The sequence below is a fragment of the Capra hircus genome, chromosome 20 (genome assembly GCF_001704415.2).
Source record: "Capra hircus breed San Clemente chromosome 20, ASM170441v1, whole genome shotgun sequence".
NCBI lineage: Eukaryota > Metazoa > Chordata > Mammalia > Artiodactyla > Bovidae > Capra > Capra hircus.
Window position 1 is genome coordinate 8,599,115 of NC_030827.1, and position 26,018 is coordinate 8,625,132.

At 33.8% G+C, this 26,018-nt stretch overlaps 1 protein-coding gene across 1 annotated transcript in view; it reads right to left on the reverse strand.

Moving 5' to 3' along the window:
* The window catches only part of FCHO2 (FCH domain only 2), a 119,381-nt gene that overhangs the window by 23,823 nt on the left and 69,540 nt on the right, over positions 1-26,018 (reverse strand). Inside the window, exons 11-19 of the mRNA XM_005694563.2 lie at positions 24,534-24,558; positions 16,704-16,761; positions 16,250-16,425; positions 14,306-14,317; positions 13,930-13,954; positions 12,072-12,114; positions 9,556-9,650; positions 4,612-4,715; positions 2,716-2,845 (exon numbers count right to left, since the gene is read on the reverse strand). Coding sequence (XP_005694620.1) covers positions 2,716-2,845; positions 4,612-4,715; positions 9,556-9,650; positions 12,072-12,114; positions 13,930-13,954; positions 14,306-14,317; positions 16,250-16,425; positions 16,704-16,761; positions 24,534-24,558 — 668 coding nt within the window. The remainder of the gene's footprint in view (positions 1-2,715; positions 2,846-4,611; positions 4,716-9,555; positions 9,651-12,071; positions 12,115-13,929; positions 13,955-14,305; positions 14,318-16,249; positions 16,426-16,703; positions 16,762-24,533; positions 24,559-26,018) is intronic.

Below are 26,018 nucleotides of genomic sequence, written 5' to 3' on the forward strand. Positions count from 1 at the left end.
GTTTATGACCCAGACAGGACATGGAGGACCTTTAATTTTATTCTTCTGGCACTAAAAGCCACTGAAAATGTTTTAAAGAAACATGATTATGTTTTTCATTCTGCAAGATCACTGATCACAGTGAATCCTGGATTGAAGATACAAATGACTTGACAGGAATTCAAGATGAGGCAAGAGATAATTAAATAAAGGGCTTGATCAAGAGGCAGTAGGTTCTAGGATATGTGATTACAACTATGCAAACACATGTTCATGCAGTGGGAAAATTACACTGTAAATTTAAATTAGTTCAATTTTTAAATAAATATATTGTTCTAAACTAGAGAGTCACTAGAAATTCAGGAAAGCATATTTTCAGAGAAAGAGGAAGGCTATAGTAATCTTTTATTGGAGAAAGTTATATTTTCCTAAATATGAAATTAATCTTTTCCCTTAAATAATCTACACAAGTGAGTATTTACACACAGTCAGGGGTAACATTAATGTCTGCTACTGGTCTGACACTAAAAATCAAAAGAACCTACAAAGTTATTCTTTTCAATTACCCAATCTGGGCATATAAAATGAGAGTTCTTGAAATAGTTTCCCCATAAATTGTAAAGCCTGTTATTGAAATACTGGTGAGAAGGAAAAAGTATTGGAGAGTTAGGAGAAAAACTCAAAATCTACTTAACATTTTTGCATATCCTCCTTTGTATTTTCCATTTTTGTTCCCAAGACCATATTGTATACTTAAAATGTTTGACATAGGAAATATGTACTTAAGTCCCTAAAAAGTCTAAATGTGTACTGTATTATTTAGAATAACTCCCTGTACAGAAGTAATTCCTTGGATATTCTTTTTAAGGATAATATGCATTCTAATTCTGACTTAACTGTTGCATACTTAAACACTGTATGTGTTTTGAAAGTGCAGACAGAGAAAGCTGAAATAAAGAGTATCTACCTTTGTAACATTCAATGAATCGATTTTTGTGGAATTCCTTTCAGCTCAGAAGTGAAAAACAGGTGCTTAATCCCAACTACTTCCTGCCTCTGTGCCGCTGACTTCAGCTCACTGTATGAGTGGTTTTTGTATGTTAGCGTTTGCTTTGGATGTCTTTATATTATAGTTTTCTTTATACTGATATAATCTTTCTGGTTCTTTCCTAATCAGTTTTTCTCTGCTTCTGATAGCCCCAGAGTAATGTTTATTGTTATATCTTAATAGAGAGGAAAGAAGAGTGGGGGGACGGAAGATAATGCAAAAATACTGTATATTTCTATAATTTATCCAGTATCAATAGATCCTGTATAGAAACTGGACATAATTAGTACAAAGTTGAGACACTTAAACCTTAGAGTTATTCTTGACTTCTTAAACACAGTACATTGCTGGAAAAGGAAAAACTGGGTAACAGTATTTTAGATATACTTTAGGATCATTAGTTAACACATACATCTGCTTTCGATACGATACCTTGTGAAGTTTCACAGTGCTTTTCAATTTCACAGAGTGTCCCAATCAAATTATCATCTTCTATCATATTTAAATAAAACAAAATATTGCAGGAAAAGAAAATACTTTCAAGAACAAGAAGAATCAAAAACTTAAATCTGAACAGAGAGTTGAATAAATATCATAATAAAGAGAGAGAACAATTTAGACAGATTTAAAGAAACTCTTTGACAAAGTCCACATTACATCCTGCATGCCTGTACCATCTATGCCACCTACTTTGATTCTCCTATTGCCAGCACTGGCTAAAACTATAAACAAATATTTTCCAACTTAATCAAAATTAAAGTTTCCTTTACAAACAGAAAACCTTATGAATTATCTAGGTAATGGGAAACGACTAAAGCAATTTTGGTAATTCAGACCTGCTTGATTTCTAACAGGACCCATCTATGTTCTTTATGACTAAAACACAGATTCTATGGAAATAAAAAGTAAGAAAACCACATATGCAAACAAAATATAAAAAGAAAGTGCCCGTTATAGCAAACAGAAATACTTATTGAATATATTATTTACATAAAGTTAGAACATAGGAAGAACAGTATGCTCACAAAGGTATATAAAATAAAAATAGTAGCACCATGTTCAGAAATTCAGAAATCAAATCATTTCTCTCAGCCTGTACCACTCATGCAATTTTTATACTGGAAATACACAGAAGCTGCATTTCTCCTGAGTTTTGACAAATCAAATTGGGTATAATTAAATCAGCTTAATTAGAGTTGGGATTCTGAAGCTTAACATGCATCAGAGTTGCCTGGAAGGCCTATTCAAGGACTGCTAGCCCCACTCCACAGTTTCTAACTTAAAAGGACTGCATTTCTATTAAGTTTCCAGGTGATACAGACAGATGCTGTAGGTCCAAGGATCACACTGCAAGCACAAAGCCCTCTTTCTTTCAGAGTCAACTGCTTTTTAAAACAAATTTTTTTAGGAATGCAAGTAGAAAGTACTGCATCATATTCTGCCTTCAATTATATTTATATTGGTCAAAAATTTATAAGGTTGATGCATTCTTAACAGTGCTAATCATGATTAAAATTCTCTATTCAGATAATATAAAATGTGAAAAAGGAACTATCATTATTAGTTTGATAATGCCAGGTGTGTTTCCCAAAAACCAAAATGTCAAATGTTAAAACTTTACTACCATCAGTCAACCTGATCATATTTTGGACGTTAACTCTTACATGCAATCTGTGATACTTACTTACCTACAGTTGGAGTATTGGCAGCACTTAGGGAAGCAGAAGATGAGATAGAGGAAGAACTTTCTGCCCGCGCTAATGGAGCAGCAGGAGGTAGGCTGGTATTAGAAGTTACAGGTGGGCTGAATGGCCTGGGCTTAAAAACAAAATGTCATTTACCAAAATGCTCAAACAATCCCCCAGTTATCAGAAAATATTTTTAGGTATCAAGTAAGATTAGTTTTAACATACTATTAATAAACCAAATTTATTGTCTCTCTTAAAACTCACAATTAGATACCATAGAGCTGAAAAGACTATTTTAAAATAATCCTGTAAAGAGAATCTTTGTATATAAAACTTTTTCTGTAATGTATATAAAACTTTTTCTGTATTTTAAAAAGTGTACTTAAGATAGATTCTCAGAAGCTAAATTATTAAACAGTATGAAAGTTTTTCATACATAATGCCAAACTGCTTACTATTTGTGTAACTCAATTTACCCTATTGCCTATAATAATATGAGAATATTTTTTTGCACTCTTGCCAGCAATGAATAGATGAACCTTAGAAGAAGGAAAAATAAATTTTTAAAAAATTTTAGCTAATTCTATAGATAAAAACAAAACTGGCATTTCTGTCTTACGAGCTGTCTGTATTAGCTCTGCCTGATTTAGTTTGAGGAAATCTTAGTATCATCTGAGCTTTCACTAACTCTTTTTTTCATTTGAAGCAAGTATTTTCTTCCTAAATATTGCTTCACTTTTGGCATTTATAAACCTGTCTCCATTTTCCTTATAATTCATTGTAATTAATGCCTCCTTACTGAGAAAAGTTTACACCATTCAGAGGAGAAAATCTGAATTCTATTGTCTTTCCAGTTTTCTAGTTAAAAACAAATACAAAAAATATGATTCTAATTCATTTATCTTTTATTTGGTGAATGGATTTTTTCCTTCCAAATTCCTAACTGTTCCAATAATACATTACCAACACTTCCTCAGGTAGTTTTATCTTTAAAATATGGAATACTGAGCTTAATTAAAAAGAACCCTTTCCTGTTTATAAAGTTATGTGAATTAAGTATTTACTTAAGTGTCTGCTGCTGCTGCTAAGTCGCTTCAGTCGTGTCCAACTCTGTGCAACCCCAGAGACGGCAGCCCACCAGGCTCCTCCGTCCCTGGGAATCTCCAGGCAAGAACACTGGAGTGGGTTGCCATTTCTTCCTCCAGTGCATGAAAGTGAAAAGAGAAAGTGAAATCGCTCAGTCGTGTCTGACTCCTAGCTACCCCATGGACTACAGCCCACCAGGCTCCTCTGCCCATGGGATTCTCCAGGCCAGAGTGCTGGAGTGGGTTGCCATTTTCTCCTCCAATGCATGAAAGTGAAAAGAGAAAGTGAAGTCACTCAGTCGTGCCCGACTCCTAGCAACCCCATGGACTGCACCCACCAGGCTCCTCCGTCCATGGAAGTTTCCAGGCAAGAGCACTGGAGTGGGGTGCCATCGCCTTCTCCCTACCTAGTGCCTACTACATGTCAAGTCATGGGTACTAGATACAAAACAGTGAAAGACACTCTTCTGTCCCCAGTTATTTGGGTACTATTCAGAGTCAGATTCTCCCCAACTAGTCTTCTTTCCTTCAATCTGTTCTGTTTTACTTCAGCTAAAACATTCAATAAATGGATTATGGGGTAACACTGCAGATGTGTATCAGGGGAAAAGATTAAGCTTGACACTCAGAAATTTAATTCTGGCAATTAAACTGGCAAGTAAAAGATGAAGTAAAGCACGGAAAATTTTTCTGTACTGTGAAGACTTGAGTAGAAAATGCCAAGGATTTAGCAGTAAAGGAACATATAGAAAAATATCATTTGCATATTAAATCAAAACAGTTATAATGAAACAGAAAAGTGAGTACATACTATTTCATTAATCCCACAGAGTTTGCCTGAAGTAAGCTTTGGTCTGGAAGCAGGCCTTGGTGGCGGGACAATAGTGCCCACAGAAAGAGGAGTTGCGGGCCTGGCTGGTGGGCAGAAAAAGAGGATTTGAAGAAAATCATTAATACATAGCGATCCTTAGATGAAAACATTCCATTACAGAGGAATTGTGAGGGTTCAAAGCTCACTTTTCAGAAGTTCTTTCTCTTTAAAATGTAATTATGGCTATTTGTGAAATGCTGGGAATCCATCAAATATGATTTTCTCAGAGTTACCAATAATATTCCTGAAAAAATTAAGTTTCCAATAAAACTGACAATTATAAATTATATTAGCTTCAATTATTTATACATATAAAAATTAAATCTAATAAGAAGGTAAAAGTAAACTAATTTAAGGCCTAAGGTCTTTAGTTTCTTGCCAATACTTGTACTTTACACTTATGTAAGAACAAGCTTTTCAAGCAACATCTTCAAAGTAATAACATAAACTCTAAATAAAATATCTACCTTAATTAAACTTGTAATCTCACTTTTAAGTTGAACCACACTGTAACAGTTTTTGGTGACAATCAAAATATCTTATTAGTTTACAAAAACCCTCGCCAAATCACTATAATTAATTTTTAGCAAACATAGAAAATTATACATTAACTTCCTAAATCCTACATAAATTTAGTGTTCAATGTTTTTCAACACTATTTGCAAATGTTACAGTTTTAAAAATCAGAAATACAAATCTCAGTAGTCCTAATTAAAAATAACTCTCAGCATGACAGAAGTTAATGAATAAAGTTCAAGTGTATATTATCAAAAGTTACACACGTATTAGCATAATCAAAGCAAGAATGTAGAATGGAAGCAAATACATCTAAATAATCCTTAATTAAAAGGACCTTCGAATTCCTTTGGTCTACTCTAAGAAGTGGGTCTGTAATTCAGATTGAAGAATATACCTCAGTAACTTCTGTATGTTCACAACGTGCCAAGCTAAGAACACAACAAAGGGCCTGAGCACACACAGAACAACAAACAGAAGAGCTGAGAACTCTTGAGTCAGCGATGGAGGAGTAAAAGGGAGCGTGGAGGTGGCGGGAAGAGACCCAAAGAAAAAGGCAGCCACACAGGAGTGAAAGCGAACACATGGGGTGCAGAATTATCCAGAAAGCAGGTCATATGAAGAGATAAAAGATGCAAGCACAGTTCAGGCTGCTTGAAGGAAACAGTAGAACCCTGGTAAGAAACCCACTCTAGCAGCTGCCATCTTCCCGTCAGCACCAGTTCTTTCATGCTGCCCCCTGACTGTAAGCTGAACCCTGGAAGAAATGTGAACTAACCTGAGGGGTGGAATGGGGGTGGAATGATGACACCTTTACTTTATTTATTTATTTTTTTTTCATTATCTTTTTTTTTTTTTTTGGCCAATAAAACTTTATTTTTATTTTTTTTAGTTTTTAATTTTTTTAATTTTAAAATCTTTAATTCTTACATGTGTTCCCAAACATGAACCCCCCTCCCACCTCCCTCCCCATAACATCTCTGTGGGTGATGTTACTTTAAAGATGTGTTCATTATCAACAAAACCAGCAGTGACCAACACGCAAGCTACTTCACGCTTGTGAGAGGGCTTAACATAGCAGAGGTATTAACACTTGAAACTTCACTACGGAACAAGTGGCATTTAGACTGATTCAATCCAAGCCTGGTAGGCGTGTCAAGTTCCACTTCTTCAAATAATCAGAATTTGCTTTTTGAGAAAAACTAACAGCAATATTCATTGACTTCACTGTTATAAATTAATCTATTAGTTGTAAGTTATAATTAATAAATTATAAACAAATCTATCCAAAGCACCAGAGAACCTGAAAGTATTTTCATTCAGCTTTACAATGCAATCTCTGGAGTACCTTCTGGGCTCCACTAGTAATTTTAACAAGTTCCTCAGTAAAGGAAATCCACCAACTTTGCAACCATGAAGCAAAAGAAAATTTTTATGCTTCCTGGTGGTGTCATCACAGCAGGAGAGCAGAGAGGGTTGGTGGAACAGTCTGGTGATGGGTTTTCTAGATCCAAAATCTGACCGGGTTTCAAGTTAACATTTAATTATCACATGCCCAGACAAATCAATCTGGGAGAGAAAAGCGGAGTTCCTATTTTTTTCATTAAGAACAACAGCAACAGAAGAAAGCAACTGAAAAACTAGAAACAACAGGAAAATTCTAAAATTAAAATATAAATCTATATAAGCAAATAGTTCTTATTTCAGGTAGTATTATTTTTATTATTCAAAACCAGAAAATTTTAATAATACATGGAACAAGACAAGGAGCTCAAACTTCATATTAATTGGGGAAAATAATTACGAGAATAAGAAACTAAATTTATGGCCCCCAAATATATAAAGCCAGAATTACTTTTTTTCCCAGAGAGCAAAAGGTAATGCTAAGAGTCAGTAAAAGTCTAAAAGATTTGACAAGGTGTCAAAGTGACGGTGCTGGGTACATGTGTTCCTCAGCAAGTGGTAAAACTTAAAACTGTCACAGGAAGTAAGACAGGCGAAACCAGTGTTAGAGTTGAGATGGTCTATACTGCTATCGCTTCAGTCATGTCCGACTCTGTGAGACCCCGTAGACGGCAGCCCACCAGGATCCCCCGTCCCTGGGATTCTCCGGGCAAGAACACTGGAGTGGGTTGCCATTTCCTTCTCCAATGCATGAAAGTAAAAAGGGAAAGTGAAGTTGCTCAGTCGTGTCCGACCCTCAGCGACCCCATGAACTGCAGCCTACCAGGCTCCTCTGCCCATGGGATTTTCCAGGCAAGAGTACTGGAGTGGGGTGCCACTGCCTTCTCCATGGTCTATAACAGCACTTATCAAAGGGGAGGCAGGTATGAGATATTTATATTAAATTTTATATACATGTTTTTATTATATATAAATTTGTATGTAAGTTATACATCTATAACATCTATATGGTAGAAAAAGCAACTGAAAACACTTCTGTACCAAGCTCTAAGCATGTTTTTTAAATACAAAACACTGAAAGGTTTAATGTATCAGTTACTAACTGATGGGAATTATTTTCTTAGACTAGTTTAGTTGAGATGGAGTCATTAATGAATTAATGTTCTGCAGGGGACAAGAGAGGAAGGAATAATCTGACAACCTGGCCCATTCTAACGTGAAAATGGGTTACTGGTGTAGACAATGTGAAAATAAGGGAGACATGTACTGCAAAAAGAGGTGGGAGGAAATTTAAGACAAGATGCCTATTTAATGATTTCACTTACAGCCAGTCTTACGAAACAGAATCATCATAATGTATTCATCAGTTTTATTAATAATTATATCCTGTCCAGGTGAAGACCTAATAATAATTATGGGTGAAGACCTAATAATAATTATTGCACAGCAAAGTAACTCTTTCCAACATCACTAAGAGTCTTTGAAGGGAAAATAATATAGTATTTTTTAGACTTAATAGGAAGGATTTAAAAGGCATATCAAAGTAAATTTTAAAATAAGCAAAAAAAAAGTTTTATCACTCCCAACTAAACATCAAATGACAGCTAAAGTATCATTTTTTTGTTTTACCCAAAGTTGAAAGTAATACGGGCAAAACATTCTTCAGATGGTAGCAAGAGGAAAAGAGCAATTTTTTGAAAAGAAAGAGATTATGCTAAAGAAAATAGAAACAATGGTGGAGTTAGGAAGAAATTTCTGTATGATGGAAACCTCTGTGAGAATAGACAATGTGAAAATTTTGATTAAGACCTTAATACAACTTCAGTTTTTCCTATACAATTATTTCACTTATAAGATCCATTAGTAAGATTAGTTTCCTAAAACTGAAGAGTAAACAAAGCCAAATGAGAAAGGCTATAATGCCACTTCAGAATATGTTCAATTATCTAATGACTGGTTCTTGCTCTTCAAAATTCTCAATTGTTTCAGCTAAGGTTGCCTAAAATCCACTTAATTTCTAAAACAAAAAAGCATTAGTTTCTAAACAATCCAACTGTAAATACTAGTGTTTATTTTAGTATTTATAGCAAAGTGTTTCAATGTAGCTTACTGTTTTGTTAATCTGCCAGAGTATGATGAATTGAACGGATTCTGGAATTAGTAAAAATCCAGGTTTGAATCTGTGCCTCGTTTCCTAGTTATACGGTGTTAGAGAAGTTCCTGATCATCTCTGAACTTTAATTTTTTCATATATAAAATACTGATAATAAAAAGGACTTCCTTAACTCTAAATACTATACAGCATTTCTGAAATCCCAAAGAAGTTTGAAGATCAACTTAAAGTGATTTTATTTTCTGTTTTTGAATAAGCAGTTTTATTAAACATGCTTTGATTGTTGACTAATGGGATTTTATATTTTGAAGAAAAGAGGAATTTAACATATTTTTTCCAGAAGAATAACTAAAATGCATTCATTAAGTTCTTTCATGAACTTCTTGGGAAGTGCCAAAGCCTTTCTGGAAAGCAGTTTGGCAGTAAACATCAATGGGCATATCTTGTGACTCCTAAATCTTGTATTGATAAATTATTATAAGGACATGAGATATGTGGACAAAATCTGTTATATCTATTAATGCCCATAACACTAAAAATTAGATGCAGTTTGAATGTACAGCAAGAATGGACTAGTTATATTAACACACATCTATGCAGTTGAATACTAAAAATTATTATTTGTGCAGTGATATACAAAGGGAAAAAAGTTGGTTTTTGATTAATTTTTACTTTAAAGACATATGGTCTTTAATATAAATTAACAAATCAATATAAAATTATTTTATATGGCGACATGATCAGAGGACAAGTTAAATTTTTGATAGTTAAGTACAACACAGAAGTAATGGACAAATCAGAAAAAATAACTGCTGCATTCCTTTACAGTTAAAAAATATATATATATTTACCTGATGACGATGATGAAGTTAATGAAGCTGAGGAAGATGAATCAAGAGATGGTCCAAACAGGGGGTCCCAAGCAAGTAAATCACTGGTCCCTTTCCTATCAGAACATTTTAAAAAGAAGCACTTTAGCAAATGAGCAATTTATTAGTATAAAATCTAGGAATACATTTCATAGAAAGAACTACAACAGCAATATATGTGATCAAAGAACTGGATATTCTGCCAGTTGAATATATGAAGAACTTAATTAGCAGGTAAAAAGGTTTAATAAACTGTATTTATTAACTGCTATAAACAGAACCCTACAATAACATTATATAAAGTTCTTAAGTGAGAATAGTTTAATCCCTACTAATTAAATCTTGTTATATTCTAATAATCATAGGAGCTGCCAGAATGGAAATTAATTTCAGTTTTACCAATGAAAAGCAGCATGGGGAGTCTAAAAGAGCTGCCTAAACTCACGTAGCTAACTCTATGGCCATGTCAGATCTGTGAATTCACATCTAGAACCCAGTCCTGGGCAGAAATTTCGTAAGTGACATGAAATCAGATGGAAGTTTTATAAGGCCATATTTATTATCGAAGATGAAGAAAGAGGGGAAAGGACTTTTTAAGAAGTATTTTTTAAGTACAGGGTGGTGGCTTAAGCCCTATGTATATAAACGTCGCTACAAACCTCAATGGTCTGGCCACTGCAGTAGCTCATGCGCAGGCAGGATTTCTCCCTAGGTAATCCCCGCCTGGGCCACTAGATGTATGGGTCACACAGGCCTTTTTATGAGAGGTTTCCACAACTGACTACAAAATCAAGAGCATGAACATTCTCGTTTCAGAAACCTCAATGTGCTGTGTAACCAAAGATTTTCCTCCACTAACCTTTCGGAATCCTCCAAACTAGTTACCCTCAGGATTTCAATCTTGGCTCTTCACTTTAATACAAACTTTTATATAAATGTTTCTCTTTTTCATTTTAGTCATAGCCCTTTTAAGATGCTTAATCTCTATTCTGAACACCTGACCTTTGTACCCATTCTTTTTAAACTAATTTTCCCAACTTTACTGAGGTATTCTTGACAAATAAAAATTGTATATATTTATGCATAAAAATAAAATTAATCCCCACTTTAAAATAATTTAATGTATCAAACTACCATTATTTAAAATATTTTTTAGAAATCTGAGAAAACAGGCCCACGATAATAAAATATTACAATCACTTATAAGTAGAGATCTAATATCTCAACATGTACCCATATGGAAACACACTTATGATAAAGTTCAGAATCATAATTGCATAAATGATTTCTGAAAACAGTCTTAAAACACTAAACAACTTATCTTTAAAAATGAAAAATCAAATGAATACCACTGGTATGCTCAGTTAGTGCTTAACTTTGAAAGTTTCCATTTCAAACTATCCATTTAATTAAGTCTACTTTTACTCATGCAATAAATATTTAAAGTATTCTTACTAATATAGAAGTGAGGGAAAAAAGCCATGCAACACTGGCTTAAAATATTTTTTCTTCTTAAGAACTGGCAACACGTCTTCTCTCCTTTATCAACTTAATTGAAACACTTCATTTTGAGGTTCATAAAGTACACAGTCTACTTTACAAAGTCACAGACAAAATTGAAGGAAAAGTGAGAGAATTTCCACGAGAATAACTAGTTGAAATATAGACATGTACGCTGCTGTATTCAAAGTGACTAACCAATGTCCTACTGTGCAGCACAGGAACTCTGCTCAGGGTTATGTGGCAGCTGGACAGGAGGGGGGTCTGGGGGAGAAAGGGTACATGTATATGTATAGCTGAGTCCCTTGCTTTCCACCTGAAACTGTCACAACACTGTTAATCAGCTATACTCCACTGTAAACTTGAGTTAAAAAAAAAAAAAGACATGTTTGACTTTGGGATACTATCATTTACTTAGCAGCAGCAGTGAGGACCCCAAAGCCAAATACAGTCAAATGAATGTTTTTTTAATTATCATAGAAATAAATACTGTCAAATGAGAAATAATTTAAAACATCTAAAAACTGACATTTCACAGCTTAGGAAATGGGATGACTATAAACAGTCTTCTAGAATTAAAACTACAGAGAAAGCAAAACTCTCTAGAAAGAACAAAAGGATACTTAAAATTTAAATGTAGTGGGGAGGAAAGGGTTAATAGGTAGACGACACAGGGCAGTGAAATTATTCTGTATGATACTATAATGGTGGACATGTGTCATTATCCATTTGTCAAAACTCCCAGGATACATACAACACCAAGAGTGAATCCTAATGTAAACCATGGACTTTGGGTGGTAACAATTTGTCAATAGAGGCTCATCAATTGTAACTATGCTCCTTTGGCGGTGGAATCTGATACTGCGGGAGGTTTGGCATATGTGGAGGCAAAGCGTATATGCAAAAACCTCTGGACCTTCCACTCAATTTTGCTGTGAACCTAAAATTTCTCTAAAAAATACAGTCTATTTACAAAAGATTTTGAACGTAAAACTTACTCATTGGATGCAGCAGATGGCTTTGATTTTGTCAACTCTTCACCTAGTTAAAAAGTCGAAATATTATGAAAATATTAATCCATTAAAATATTTTAATATAGAGAACTACTACACATAGATCAACTTTTAAATTCTGATATTAATAACATACACACACACACGAAGAAAAGGAAAACAAGCCTTTAACAAATTTTCTACCATGCTTAAGAATATTAAAATAAGAGCTGAATTTCTGCTAAACCTTTATCTCTAATACTTTTGATAAGAAATAACTTGAGTCAACTAAACCATCATATTCATTAAACTGCTGTTCACAAAAAACTATGGGATGCAACTCTAGAAATCGGAACAGATGTTTAAAAGCTTATGTACTACTCAACAACTTTAACTGATGAATCATGAAAGCATTTTTCAAGCTCTAAGATATTATTAGTGATTATTTTATTGACCAAAAGTAGATAGTAACTCTTGAAGAACACCTTTATTTTGAAAAATAAAATTTCTGTAACAACTTAGAGCAACAGTCTTTTTATGAGATAGTCTATTTTTCTACCTTCTGCATTTGCAACATGAATCATTTCATAAGCAACTGGTACGTGGGGGAACAGCATCAGTAAAGCAAAAGCTCTGTTGGTTCATAAGCAATTTTCACTGCACCTTAATGTTTTGCATCACCAAGAATAGCTGATGAATGCAAATACATCAGCATGGGTAATTACAGCAGCCTATGAGGAATAACAGGCTTCCCTGGTGACTCAATGGTAAAGAATCCACTTGCCAATGCAGGAGACACAGGTTCAATCCCTGGGTTGGGAAGATCCCCTGGAGAAGGAAATGGCAAACCCCTCTAGTATTCTTGCCTGGACAAGAATTCCATGGACAAAGGAATCTGGTGGGCCCATGGGGTTACAAAAAGAGTTGGATACTACTTAGCGACTAAACAATAACAAATGTGAAATAATACCATATTGTACATAATGCCCATTCATATCACATTCTCGGCTTTTCTTAGCCATATGTTTTGCCTCAATGTGTTCACTGTGGTGTTCTTTATCTTTCTGCACTTTGCCCTCATCTTCAGTAACTCAGTTGCTGAAACTGAGTTTATACTCTTTCCTCACATCCCCTATCAACAAGCTACTTACCATTTATTTTTTAAAAGTATTAATGAAATCTTACTTTTAGTTTGGTATTTACTATGAATTTAATAGGTCTTTTCAACTGCGCTAGAATTTTTAATTACGACTGATGCCATGGTTTTTATTAGGCACTGTTCACAGAACTGCATAACTTTGGTGTGGGCTGCTCAACTCTGTTTTCCCCACAATAAGTGCTATGTTTGGGCTTCCCTGATAGCTCAGCTGGTAAAGAATCCGCCTGCAATGCAGGAGACCCTGGTTCGACTCTTGTTATGTTTAACACATGATTCTGCAAATGATGTTACCATCCCCAAATGATTTTCAGTATAATTTAAGTTACTATACTAAAAACTTTATAATAGAAACTACAAATGTGATATGACTTAAAGATCAAGCTAAAACTCAGAAGCGCCTTCTGCTTCATAAAGAGTTAGGATAGTTTACCTTTTATAAGCTTAATCAGAAGCTGCTCTTTGGTTTTGCTGATTTATGAAAAATGTGGTAGCCACGTATTAACGCTTAAAGCACATCTTAAAACTAAAAGAAATAATACACATAAATTGTCTTCTGTTGCAAAACAGGTATACTTCTAGTCTGTTGTTATGGTAAATTATGAGCAAAGACCATTTCTACAACTACATATGTTAGACTACAAGCTTGGCAAATTCTCTGATAAATTTTAATAGACTTAAAATAACTAATTTAAATGTCAAACTTACTAGATGAATTCCGATTCATCTGCACCTAAAATAGAAATACAAAAACTAAGTGCCATCAAACAAATAATTTAATGTGGTAATAAAATTACTTGATAAAATGTTAACACTGGGAACATAATTTTAAGTTTTCTGTATATCTGCTGAATTATAAACTGTATTTAGCTAAAAAGATTACAGAAAAAACCTTTTATTTTATAGTCAAAATATAACATGTGTACCTTTAAATAATTCAATAAAATGAAATGTTTTAAAATACTAGTACCTACAGCAAGATACTATGACTTGATAATCTAAAAGCAAATATTTTGAAAATCAATGTTTACATATACAATGATTTTTTAAGTCAATAAATAAAAATATAAAATTTTGCACTTACTGGGCTGTGTCTCTAGTAGTAAATGGAAAGAAAAAGAAAAACATAGTGTTAAAAAAAGGAAAAAGAAAACCACAGTATTCATTTCAGAGTTTGAAATATATTTCTCTGTTCTAACAATTTGTCTATTCCCTTCTTGATCGTATCTAAAATATATATATATATATATACCTTAAAAGACATACACTGTTGGAGGAAAAAACAACTTAAACTGGATAAGCAAACCAGGCAACAAAATAGACTCTCAAGATCCTTTTTTCAAACCTGATATTAACAATTAACTTTTTTGATTATTACTTATTTTCTGAGTATGAAATCAATACATTCCTTTTAAAAAAAAAGAGCACAAAGCAATCAATTATCTCCCTACCCAAAAATGATTAATATTTTATTTCCTCTAGGTTTTTTATTTATTTACATATTTTAAATTAGTTGTGCTCTTACACAATAAAACTGTTTAATGGCTTTACAACTTCCTACTTCATATATATATGCACCATGATTTAACCATGGCATTAATAACAATGGTAGAATAAAACCTCACTTCAGAAATATCTTTTTGGTGGAAAAAACAGTTCTCAAATTCTAAAAGTGTAAAGGAAATCAGTCCTGAATATTCATTGGAAGAACTGAAGTTGAAACTCCAATATTTTGACCACCTGATGTGAAGAAATGAATCACTGGAAAAGACCCTGAAGCTGGGAATGACTGAAGGTGGGAGAAGGAGACGACAGAGGATGAGATGGTTGGATGGCATCACTGACTCAATGGACATGAGTTAGAGCAAGCTCCAAGAGCTGGTGATGGACAGGGAAGCCTGGCGTACTGCAGTCCATGGGGTCGCAAAGAGTTGGACATGATTGAATGACTAAACTGAGCTGAATTGATGACACTGGGAGAAAAACACTTTTTCCAATAAATACATATAAACTACTTAAAATCTGCAATTAAATAATACAAAATGATGAGAATTTTTATTATCCACTATCAAGAACAATAGGTTTAATATCAACTACAATATAAGTATGTACAGATAAACTAACTTGACATTCTAAGACATGCTTTTATTTCCCACAGTTTAACATTTCTGAATTTGAAAGTATGATATCATTAGAAAAATCCATTATGTTGATTGGTTTTCTGCCTCAAAAGCTATCAAGTTTAGTATCTCAGAATTGAGGAATTAATCACTATCAACTAAGAATTCTTATCTGTGCCTTTTCCAGTATGAAAATTATGGAAAACCACCATTAATTACAGGAAAAAAAAGTAACAGGGAAAAAAAAGAAGATACAATTTAATCATAATTTCATTTTAATAGAATTCCCTTTTACAATAAAGCTTACAAAAAAAATGGATGAAAGACTTTAACATCAGATGAGGAAAAGGTTAAAACTGTAGTTTACAAAATTCTGCCTGAGACATATAGCAGTATTTATAAAATACATCAATGGCAAAAACAGTAGATTTTCCATGCTTTCACTTAAAACATTCAAAAGGAAGCAAAGCTAAGCCAAACTCACAAACTCATTTGCCTGTATAAAGATTATAAACTGTATACTCAATAAAGCTGAAAAAATCATAAATTATTTCCTCATCCAACATGCTTAAATTAACTATTACTAAGTGATTTTGAGGGTAAAGCGGCTGCCTGCAATGCAGAAGACCCGGGTTCGATCCCTGGGTTGGGAAGATCCCCTGGAGAAGGAAATGGCAACCCACTCTGGTACTCTTGCCTGGAAAATCCCATGGAAGGAGAAGCCTGGTAGGCTACAGTCCATGAGGTTGCAAAGAGTTGGACACGACTGGGCGACTTCACTTTCTTTCACTAAGTGATTTTTAATTTTTGTTAGTCCTAAAACTATCCAGATGCAGGTAGATGAGCTACTAAACAAAAACCAAAGGCTTCTATATAGTGAGTGGAAACTTGCTTATTTTCTTACTTACAGATACTGCTGGGGAGAGTGTTATATTTCCTATAGACACTTTTAATTCATCCAAGGAAGCCATTGTGTGATGTGAGTTGTTTGGATGCACAGGTTTGATTTCTATCCGATACTTCTTTGGTTCTTCATCTTCAGAATCAGAATCACTAGATGAGTAGAAATGGTTCTCTTTGGTATGTGAGTACTGGTTAAAGAATCGAGTTTTTAGATTATCTTAGTGCACAACCAGCTTTTCACACATTGATAAAAAGGAACAAAAAACTTTAAAAGATGGATTTTACCAGAACTTTAACTACTAACTTATTCATAACATATCAAATAAAGAACACAGAGGCACATTTTATTACAATTAATTGAAAATTAAAGTCTCTATTAAACAATAGGTTATTTTGTTACAACTGTCTACTTATAATGCCAACACAATCCACAAGAATACCCAGGTGGTAAAAGGATATCATTCTGATTTGCTTCTGGTTTTATACTATAGCCTTCTTCATCCACATCAGGAATGTTCTATGGGGAAAAGAAAAAAGCTTTAACAATGGCTCCAACTGCAAAAACATTAAAAGTTATCAAAACAGCCTTAATTTAACTATTACTGAGGGATTTTACTACAATTTATCAAATATCAATAGATTAACAAAATTATTAACACTATGGGAAATTATGTCTTTTTAGTTAGCTTCAAATGATACTCCATACTGAAGATGTCTAAAAGAGAAAAGCACTGCAAAACACACAGGATAAACACTGAGAGGAGGAGAACAGGTGCTCCACTAGGCAGGCCAGCAGTTCTGTGAACAACCAAATTTTCACCCAAATCTTCAAAATGAAGAAATAAAAGCATGGGGTTGTGTGTATCAGGGAAGAGAGGCGGTAAAATCAGAGGACTGACAGGTTGAGTACATGGAAATACATATCAAAATTACAAAACAAACAAATAAAAGACTACCAAGAAAATTTAAACTATACTAAAATACCATCTTTTACCCATGAGACTGGATAAAAATTCAAGTTTGAAAATATATTCTGTTGGCAAAGCTGTGAAGAAATGTACTCTTATACTGTGCTGGTATAAACACAAAATAGTACAATTCATACAGAGAGAAAAACAGCAGTATCCAACAAAAATATTTACATGCTTATTCTTCTACCCAAGAGTTCCTTTTCTAGGAATTTATTTGAAGATATGCCCCCCCAAAGAATTTAAAAATACACATGCAATAAGGTTATTTGTAACTCAAAATTTTGGAAAGCACAACATGTCCAAGTATAGGTGAATAAATTATAGGTGTATACACAAAATGAAGTACTATGCAGGTATTTAAAAGCAAAAAAGATTTGAAAAGTTTTTATTAACTGATACGTAGAGACCTCCAGGAAATACTGCTAACTGAAAAAAAACAAGTACAAGAGAACATATATAGCATACTACCTTTTAAGTAAGAAAGATGGGGAAATTTAATATTTAACATATAGATAACTGTTTATCTTTATTTTAAAAAAATCCTGAAAAGACAAATAAAGCTGGTTCCTAAGAAGGAAGGGCAATGAAGCAGAAGGGATACAGAAGGGTCATTTCTCTAAAAATGCTTTTGCAGTTAGGCCAAAGAATATAAAATGTATGCTCAAATGGATCTGAAAAAATATTATAAACACATGCACGTATGTAAACGTAGTAAAAAGTTAAAGGTATACAAGTGTTCTTTGTACTAGTTTATTCTTGTTTTTTTTTTTTTTTTTTTGGTTAGACTGCATTTCCAAATAAAAAGTTTTTTTTAAATAGGGAGGAAAAAAGGACTGCCAAGAAAACCTAGGGTTTACTAGTTGTATGTAACTAGACAGCCAATGGGCTTCCCAGGTGGTGTAGTGATAAAGAATCTGCCTGCTAATGCAGGAGATGAAAGTCCGATCCCTGGGTCGGGAAGATCCCCTGGAGTAGGAAATGGCAACCCACATGAGTATTCTTGCTTGGAAAATTCCATGGACAGAGGAGCCTGATGGGCTACAGTCCATGGGGTCACACAGTCAGATACGACTGAGCACGCACGCGGAGGACAGCCTGTATCATTTTTACTGGTAAAGTTTCCCATTCTTCCTCCAATCACTTGTTGAAGCTCAGCGAGAGAAACAAGAAGGACTGCTAATCTAAGAGGCAGAGCCCAAGGTTTACCCAGTTACAGCTTCCAGGTTATAACTGTATAAACCTTGTGCTGTGCCTGTTAGATTCTAATGTAGCTAGCAGTGAGTTAACAGACTGGATTAAAGTTTAGAAGTGAAACATCTAATATAAGGTAAAGAGCAGATTCCACAGACAAAAAGATGACAAGTGATGTAGTTATGACCCCAGAAGTAAAGCACTTTCTTTGAGTTCTGTATGTTGCTTGCTAATGTGCAAATAATATTTAAAATGCAAATAATACTTTAAATACTTTAAAGAAACCTTGCCAAATGTGGATTCATTAAAATTCAGAATAAAAAAGTTTTTCTCAAAATATTTTATTTGTATTCTTGATACTCTAGAAATATAGCAGATATTTAATCTCCTAGAGGTTCTATGAGGGATCTGCTACTGACACTATTTTAAAATTTGTTTATAATACACTGTACTATACAATGTACTAATTTAAAATAATACAGAGCTGTGTTCTGTAAGACCAAATAAACTGCTTTGAATCAACCTCCTGCAGATTACATCAATAAACTCTGGTCAAAAACCACCATCTGAAGGCACTGGAGAGTGGCCCACAGTAACCATCTAAAATGATATACAAAGTGATATGCTTAAAAAAAAAAAAAACCAAACTATAAATCCAAGTGAAATTCTAAAAACAAAAGGTTCAAATAACCCACAGAAAAGTAGGAAAAAGAAAACAAAATTCAAAGACAGAGAAGAACAAAAACAAAAAATTAAATGGCAGACAAATCCCAACATGTCAACAATTACATTAAATATTTAACATAATATACACATATATATCAGAAGACAGACTGACAGAATGAATTAAAAAAACATGACCTATATGGTACCCATAAGAAACTCAATTCAAACAAACAAAAATAGGTAGGTTGAAAGGAAAATGAAAAAATCTATATACCAGGAAATATTAGTTTAAAAACTAAAAATGACAGTGACTATTTCACTATTAGACAGACTAATAAAATAGACTTCAAAAAGAAAATTACCAGTGTCAAAAGAGAACATTATGTACACAAAGACCTGTATACAATTGTTCAAAGTAGCATATCTAATAGTCAAAAATTGGAAACAACTAAATATCCCACAGTAAGTGAACAGACTTTGGTACACCTACATCGTGGAATACTATTCAGCAATGAAAAGGAATGAACTATTTATACATGCAACAATCTGAAATCTCCAGAAAAGGGTGCTGAGTGAAAAAAAAGTCAATGTGAAAAGGTTACATACAATACAATTCCACTTAAATAACATTACTGAAATGACAAGTTTATAGAAATAGAGAAAAGATTAGTAGTTGCCAGAGGTGGTTGGGGGAGAGGGTAGTATCAGAACAAAAGTGACAGAAAAAGGGCAATTAAAATGAAAGATCCTCCCAGAAATCCAGCAATCACACTCCTGGGTATTTACCCACTTGATATTAAAACTATTTTCCCACAAAAACCTGCACACAAATGTGATTAAGCTGCTTTATTTATTCATAAACACCTAAAAGAAGCAGCAAGCAAAATATCCTTCAATAGGTAAATAAGTAAACTGTGGGACATCTATACAATGATACACTCTTCAGTGCCAAAAAAAGGAATGAAATATGGAGTCATGAAACAATATGAATAAATCTTAAATGCATATCTAATATTCTGGGGCAAAAGAATCCAGTCTGAAAAAGTTATATCTTATAGGATCCCATTTATATGACATTCTGGAAAAGGTAAAAATAGAGAGGTGATAAACACATCAGTAAATTCCAGGGATCTGGGCATTGGGACAGGGTTAAATAGGTGAGGGGGAAAAAAAAGATCCTTGTTTAATGGTAATGTTCTGTTTTGACTGTATTAGTATCAATATTCTAGTTATATATGTTACTATACCAAAGTTTTGCAAGATGTTACCATCAGGAGAGGCAAGATGAAAGGCACATGAGACTGCTCTGTATTATCTTTGTTATGATCTGTAAATTGACAATTATTCCAAAACAAAATGTTTTCTTGGTATGTGTTTTTTTTAAAAATAGCAGTAATTTTTACTGTATCAGGTTTTCAATGCTAGAACTATACATGATATTGATAAAAACTTACACATTACCTTTTTACACCTTTGTCCATTCAATCCATGGTTTCTATATTAGGGCCCCATACTGCTAGAGGAAAGTATTAAGTCAAAAGCAGCACAAGAAAAAAAAATGAGCAGGTAACTTTAGTCAACAACCTTAAAGGAAGTTGGCGGATAGTGGTGGTAGTAATTTTTTTTTAAATATTACAAGTCAATGGTATATTTCTCAATCTCTCTGGAGAAGGGAAATTGGCTAAAACTAAAAGAAGAGAGCAATTTGTCAACTTTCAAAAGATCTGTATCTCAAAATAATTTTTTTAAATTACATACATAGATCTTTTAAAAAAGGAACAGAAAATGATGGATATTTCCCTACCAAGGTAGCCTACTGACATTTAAGTTATGGTAAGACTAGCTATAAACAAAAAGGTGACAAATAGACCATAATTGCCTCTTGAGATATCTGTATGCAGGTCAGGAAGTAACAGTTGGAACTAGACATGGAACAACAGACTGGTTCCAAATAGGAAAAGGAGTATGTCAAGGCTGTATACTGTCAACTTGCTTATTTAACTTATACGCAGAGTACATCATAAGAAACACTGGGCTGGATGAAGCACAAGCTGGAATCAAGATTGCCGGGAAAAATATCATAACTTCAGATATGCAGATGACACCACCCTTATGGCAGAAAGTGAAGAAGAACTAAGGAGCCTCTTGATGAAAGTGAAAGAGGAGAGTGAAAAAGTTGGCTTAAAGCTCAACATTCAGAAAATGAAGATCATGGCATCTGGTCCCATCACTTCATGGGAAATAGATGGAGAAACGGTGGAAACAGTGGCAGACTATATTTTGGGGGGCTCCAAAACCACTGCAGATGGTGACTGCAGCCATGAAATTAAAAGACACTTACTCCTTGGAAGGAAAGTTATGACCAACCTAGACAGCATATTCAAAGGCAGAAACATTACTTTGCCAACAAAGGTCTGTCTAGTCAAGGCTCTGGAAATTCCAGTAGTCACATATGGATGTGAGAGTTGGACTATAAAGAAAGCTGAGCACTGAAGAATTGATGCTTTAGAACTGTGGTGTTGGAGAAGACTCTTGAGTCCCTTGGACTGCAAGGAAGGAGATCCAACCTGTCAATCCTAAAAGGAAATCAGTCCTGAATATTCCCTGGAAGGACTGATGTTGAAGCTGAAACTCCAATACTTTGGCCATCCGATCTGAAGAACTGACTCATTGGAAAAGACCCTGATGCTGGGAAAGACTGAAGGCAGGAGGAGAAAGGGACAAGAGAGGATGAGATGGTTGGATGGCATCACTGACCCAATGGACACGAGTTTGGGTAAACTATGGGAGTTGGTGATGGACAGGGAGGTCTGGTATGCTGCAGCCCATGGGGTCACAAAGAATCGGACATGACTGAGTGATTGAACTGAACTGAGGCCATAAATAAATCATGGTGGTTCAGTCACTAAGTCGTATTCGACTCTTGCAACTTCATGGACTGTAGCCTGCCAGGCTCCTCTGTCCATGGAATTTTCCAAGCAAGAATAGTGGAGTGGGTTGTCATTTCCTTCTCCAAGGGATCTTCCTGACCCATGGATTAAACCCGGGTCTCCTGCACTGCAGGCAGACTCTTCACTGACTGAGCCACCAGGGAAGCCCTAAATAAATCACAGGCCATAAATAAAAGGGAACAACAGAAAATGAAAGCCTCCTCTCTCTGCTCATCACCACTGCAATCCTTCTCTTCAAAGGTAACCAAAACTCGACGTCGTGTAACTCATTCTTTTTAAAAAAGAGAATACATATCATGTACACATGTTAATATTTTAAAAAGCAATTATTTTAAAGACCACATAGTTCTTCCCATATAAACAGACACAGAGCCACCTAGCTCTGTAACTGACTATTTCTTCAAGTGAATGTTTAATAATTTATTTAACCAATCCCCATTTTAATTGATGCTTTCTTTAGTGCTTCCAACTTTTTGCTAACATCAACAGTGTTGAAATAAACACGTCGCTATCTACCTTTTCTCCCTCCCCATCTATGTAAGCGTATGTCTTGATGAAGAATGTATACATACATGTGCCTATCAGTACACACATGCACGCACACACAGTGCCTGCGGCTACAGCAGTAACAGTGGAGCCCTGGCAGCAGGACTGCACAGTCAGAAGAACACATATTTTCTATTTGGAGAGATACTGCCAAACTATGCACAAGCCAGATGACACCAGTTTACAGTCCTAACAACACTGCACGTGTATCAAAACTTTTGCCAGTATGACTGGTGAATATAGAAATTTCATTTTAATTTGCATCAGAAGAAGACTACTATTTTGAATAACATTACTTACGGGAGAAGGAATGGCAACCCACTCCAGTATTCTTGCCTAGAGAAAGAATCCCAGGGATGGGGGAGCCTGGTGTGCTGCCGTCTATGGGGTCGCACAGTCGGACACGACTGAAATGACTTAGCAGCAGTAGCAGCAGCAGGATTATTCACCACAACCTTTTATTTATTCTTATGAAAATTGCCTGTTTTTATCCTAATGCCCTTTTCCTAATGGGATACTTGCTTATCTTTTATTAAACTTACTTATATAAAAATTTTGCAAAGGAAAATAATTAGCCCCTTGTTAAACATCTTGCAAATACACTCTGCCCAACTATATCTTTAGTGATTCAAATCCTTCTATGGCGTACTTTTTCTAATTTTATGATTTTCATTTCTATACCATCAAATTGATCAATCATTTCTTACATAGTGTAGAATTTCGTGTCTTCTTTTAAAGCCCCTTTCTAATTCCAGATAAGTACTGGCTAAAGTTCAAAACTATTAAATATTGATCATTACAGAAAAGTATCAATGAACTAAGAAAATTTTAAATATTTTATTTATGAGTGTGTATATAAAATAAAACAAAGTATTAAAAATTTTATTCAATGTTGCAGTCATCAAATAAATGCTATAAATCATTCAGAAATAAAATGCATGACGAGCACTACAGTAAATGCCAAACACATCTGTTGACTTTTTCATTAATTAGTAAACTAAGGGTATCAAAACAGGCAAGTGGAAAGTAAATGTTGCAACTCCACACACATCAATAATTTTGGGCCTAGAGCTCATCAGAAGTCAATTGATTTTCACTATAATTGTATTAACAAACAATAGTTTTCTTATCTTAAACCTGAAACATGCAACAAAAATACTAGTTTTATCTTAATTAAAATAAACCACAATGTTTTACAAAATATGTAGTTCTTTCTGTTGGTACACCAGTATGCTGAAAAAGACCATAATGTTTTGGAGTCAAAAGAAACAAGTTATGCAAGCAAGAACAATAAAGGAGAAAGCTTAACTCTACTACACTTAGCAACATGATCAGTGTCTAATGACCAATCCTAATGACAGACCTGACCACATCTGTCTACCCATTACTTAACATCATTTGGTAAATCTATTCTCTCACTGGAACCACAGGGAGCTCCATTTGATGTCTTCTTTAATTATACATGAAGAAATATATTTAAATAAGAAATACATACAAATTTTCTTTAAAACACAAAATCAAGAGCACACAAAAGTACTAACCATGGTTGTTGCTACTTTTTCTAAAATGACAGTCTCCTAAACAAACCTCAAATACATGAACAGATATAGCAGTATTTTAACAGATGTAAGAATCAATTAGTAACAGCACATTTTAAAATAAAACAGGCAGATTTGATATCTGACATATTTCCCAAGAAAAAGCAATATATTATGGCTCTACTCCAATTTTAAAAGTAAATGTCCACTTTTCAAAAGTGGTTAGAAATACCTTCTATTTATTAAAGGAAAGCATCTGGCAATGTAAAACCAAAAATACATCTGTAAAATAATTTCAATGGTGAATCTCTAATAATATGGCTAGTATTTTTCTTGGAAAGATCTGCAAACAAACTCAACCCAAATATGCTCGGTATTCCTAATTAAAATAGCTAAATTGTTTGTACGAAAGTAAAATCTACTTACAAGTGAATCTGCATCAGGGCATTCCCTATTAAAACAAACAAAACATTATAAATATGCAACTATTAGATCTGGTAAATATACTGTTTGAAAGTGTTTGCTTTGGTATTTAAACATAACTTTCATTTAAACCCCATTGAAGTATTTAGAGAAATCAAACCATGAATATTAAAATATACCAAATGATTTTAAAATTCAGACATTCTCCTTTACTTATACAAGACAAAATAAAACAAACAGCTTACAAATATTTTTAAAACTTTTAAAATGACTTCTTTTCCATGAATTGGCACATGAATCATATTAACGAAGCTGTCAAGGATTTCTAGTGGCTTTTAATTCTTCAGGTAGAAAAAGATAAAAAAACCAAAAGCAAACAAACAAAAAACTCCCTTAAAGAAGAAAGTCTGGCTTTTAAAAAGCCTGTATTTACATTTATTGGTAAATAACAGTAACATTTTTAAATAAAAAAATTTTTAACTTACTCCCTTTGAAGTACTTCCATAAGGCAGATTATATAGAAGTGAAAACACTTTTCTCCAAATATGTTAAATGCGCAGCTAGACTTTCAGTTGGAATAGTTTCTAGTCTAATGTAATATGCAATTTAGCACTGATATTTTATCATTTAAATGATAAGCAAATATAAATCTGGATATAACCTAGTGAAAACTATTATTTTAAATCTAAAACAAAAGACACCAACCTTCTCAACTAAACAAATAAAGCCTTAAATATATAAAATTAAAGGCATTGAAGTCATTAGAATAAGGTTAGAAGAATTTATACATATACATTCTAAAACAAATTCACAAACAGAAATTAGAGTGTCTACTTAAAAGGCAGTGGATTAGGTATAGTCTTTGGCTTGACAGACTTAACTGAATGTCATATCAGATTCTGCCACTTTAATAACAGTCTGAAAATGCAGACATTAGATACACCTTAAGAGCTAAATGAACAAAATTTTTAAAAAATTAAAATATAAGATAAACAGGTAATCTGTATCAATTCGAAGACCAAGCACAAACCAGAAAAATCCATAAGAACTTTCTTAAATAAAGATAAGATGGAGTAGACTGAAAGAATGATAAAAAGAGGGAGATGACTATCCTGCTCTGAATTCAAAAGGGAGCACGGAGGGCAAATGCAAATCCCACAGGCCTTTATATTTACTTAAAATCATAAATGCTGAAAAAGGGCTTCCTTATTATTGGTAGAATATAAGGAATATTGTTATCAAACAAACCTATGTATACTCTGAGGAAATGACCAGAAAAGCTAGTATAACGATCAATTCAATCCCGGTACAGAATCAAATCACTTAAGATGTTAAAACATTTCTACTTCTTTTTTTAAAAGATAAAGTTGAAATATAAATATAAGTGTAAAAGTTCCAAACCATTTATTCTCTGGCTTTAGGCCAGAATTCTCTCATCTTTGGGGTAAAGCACTTATCTGTCTGCCTTCACAGCACGCGTGTGAGACC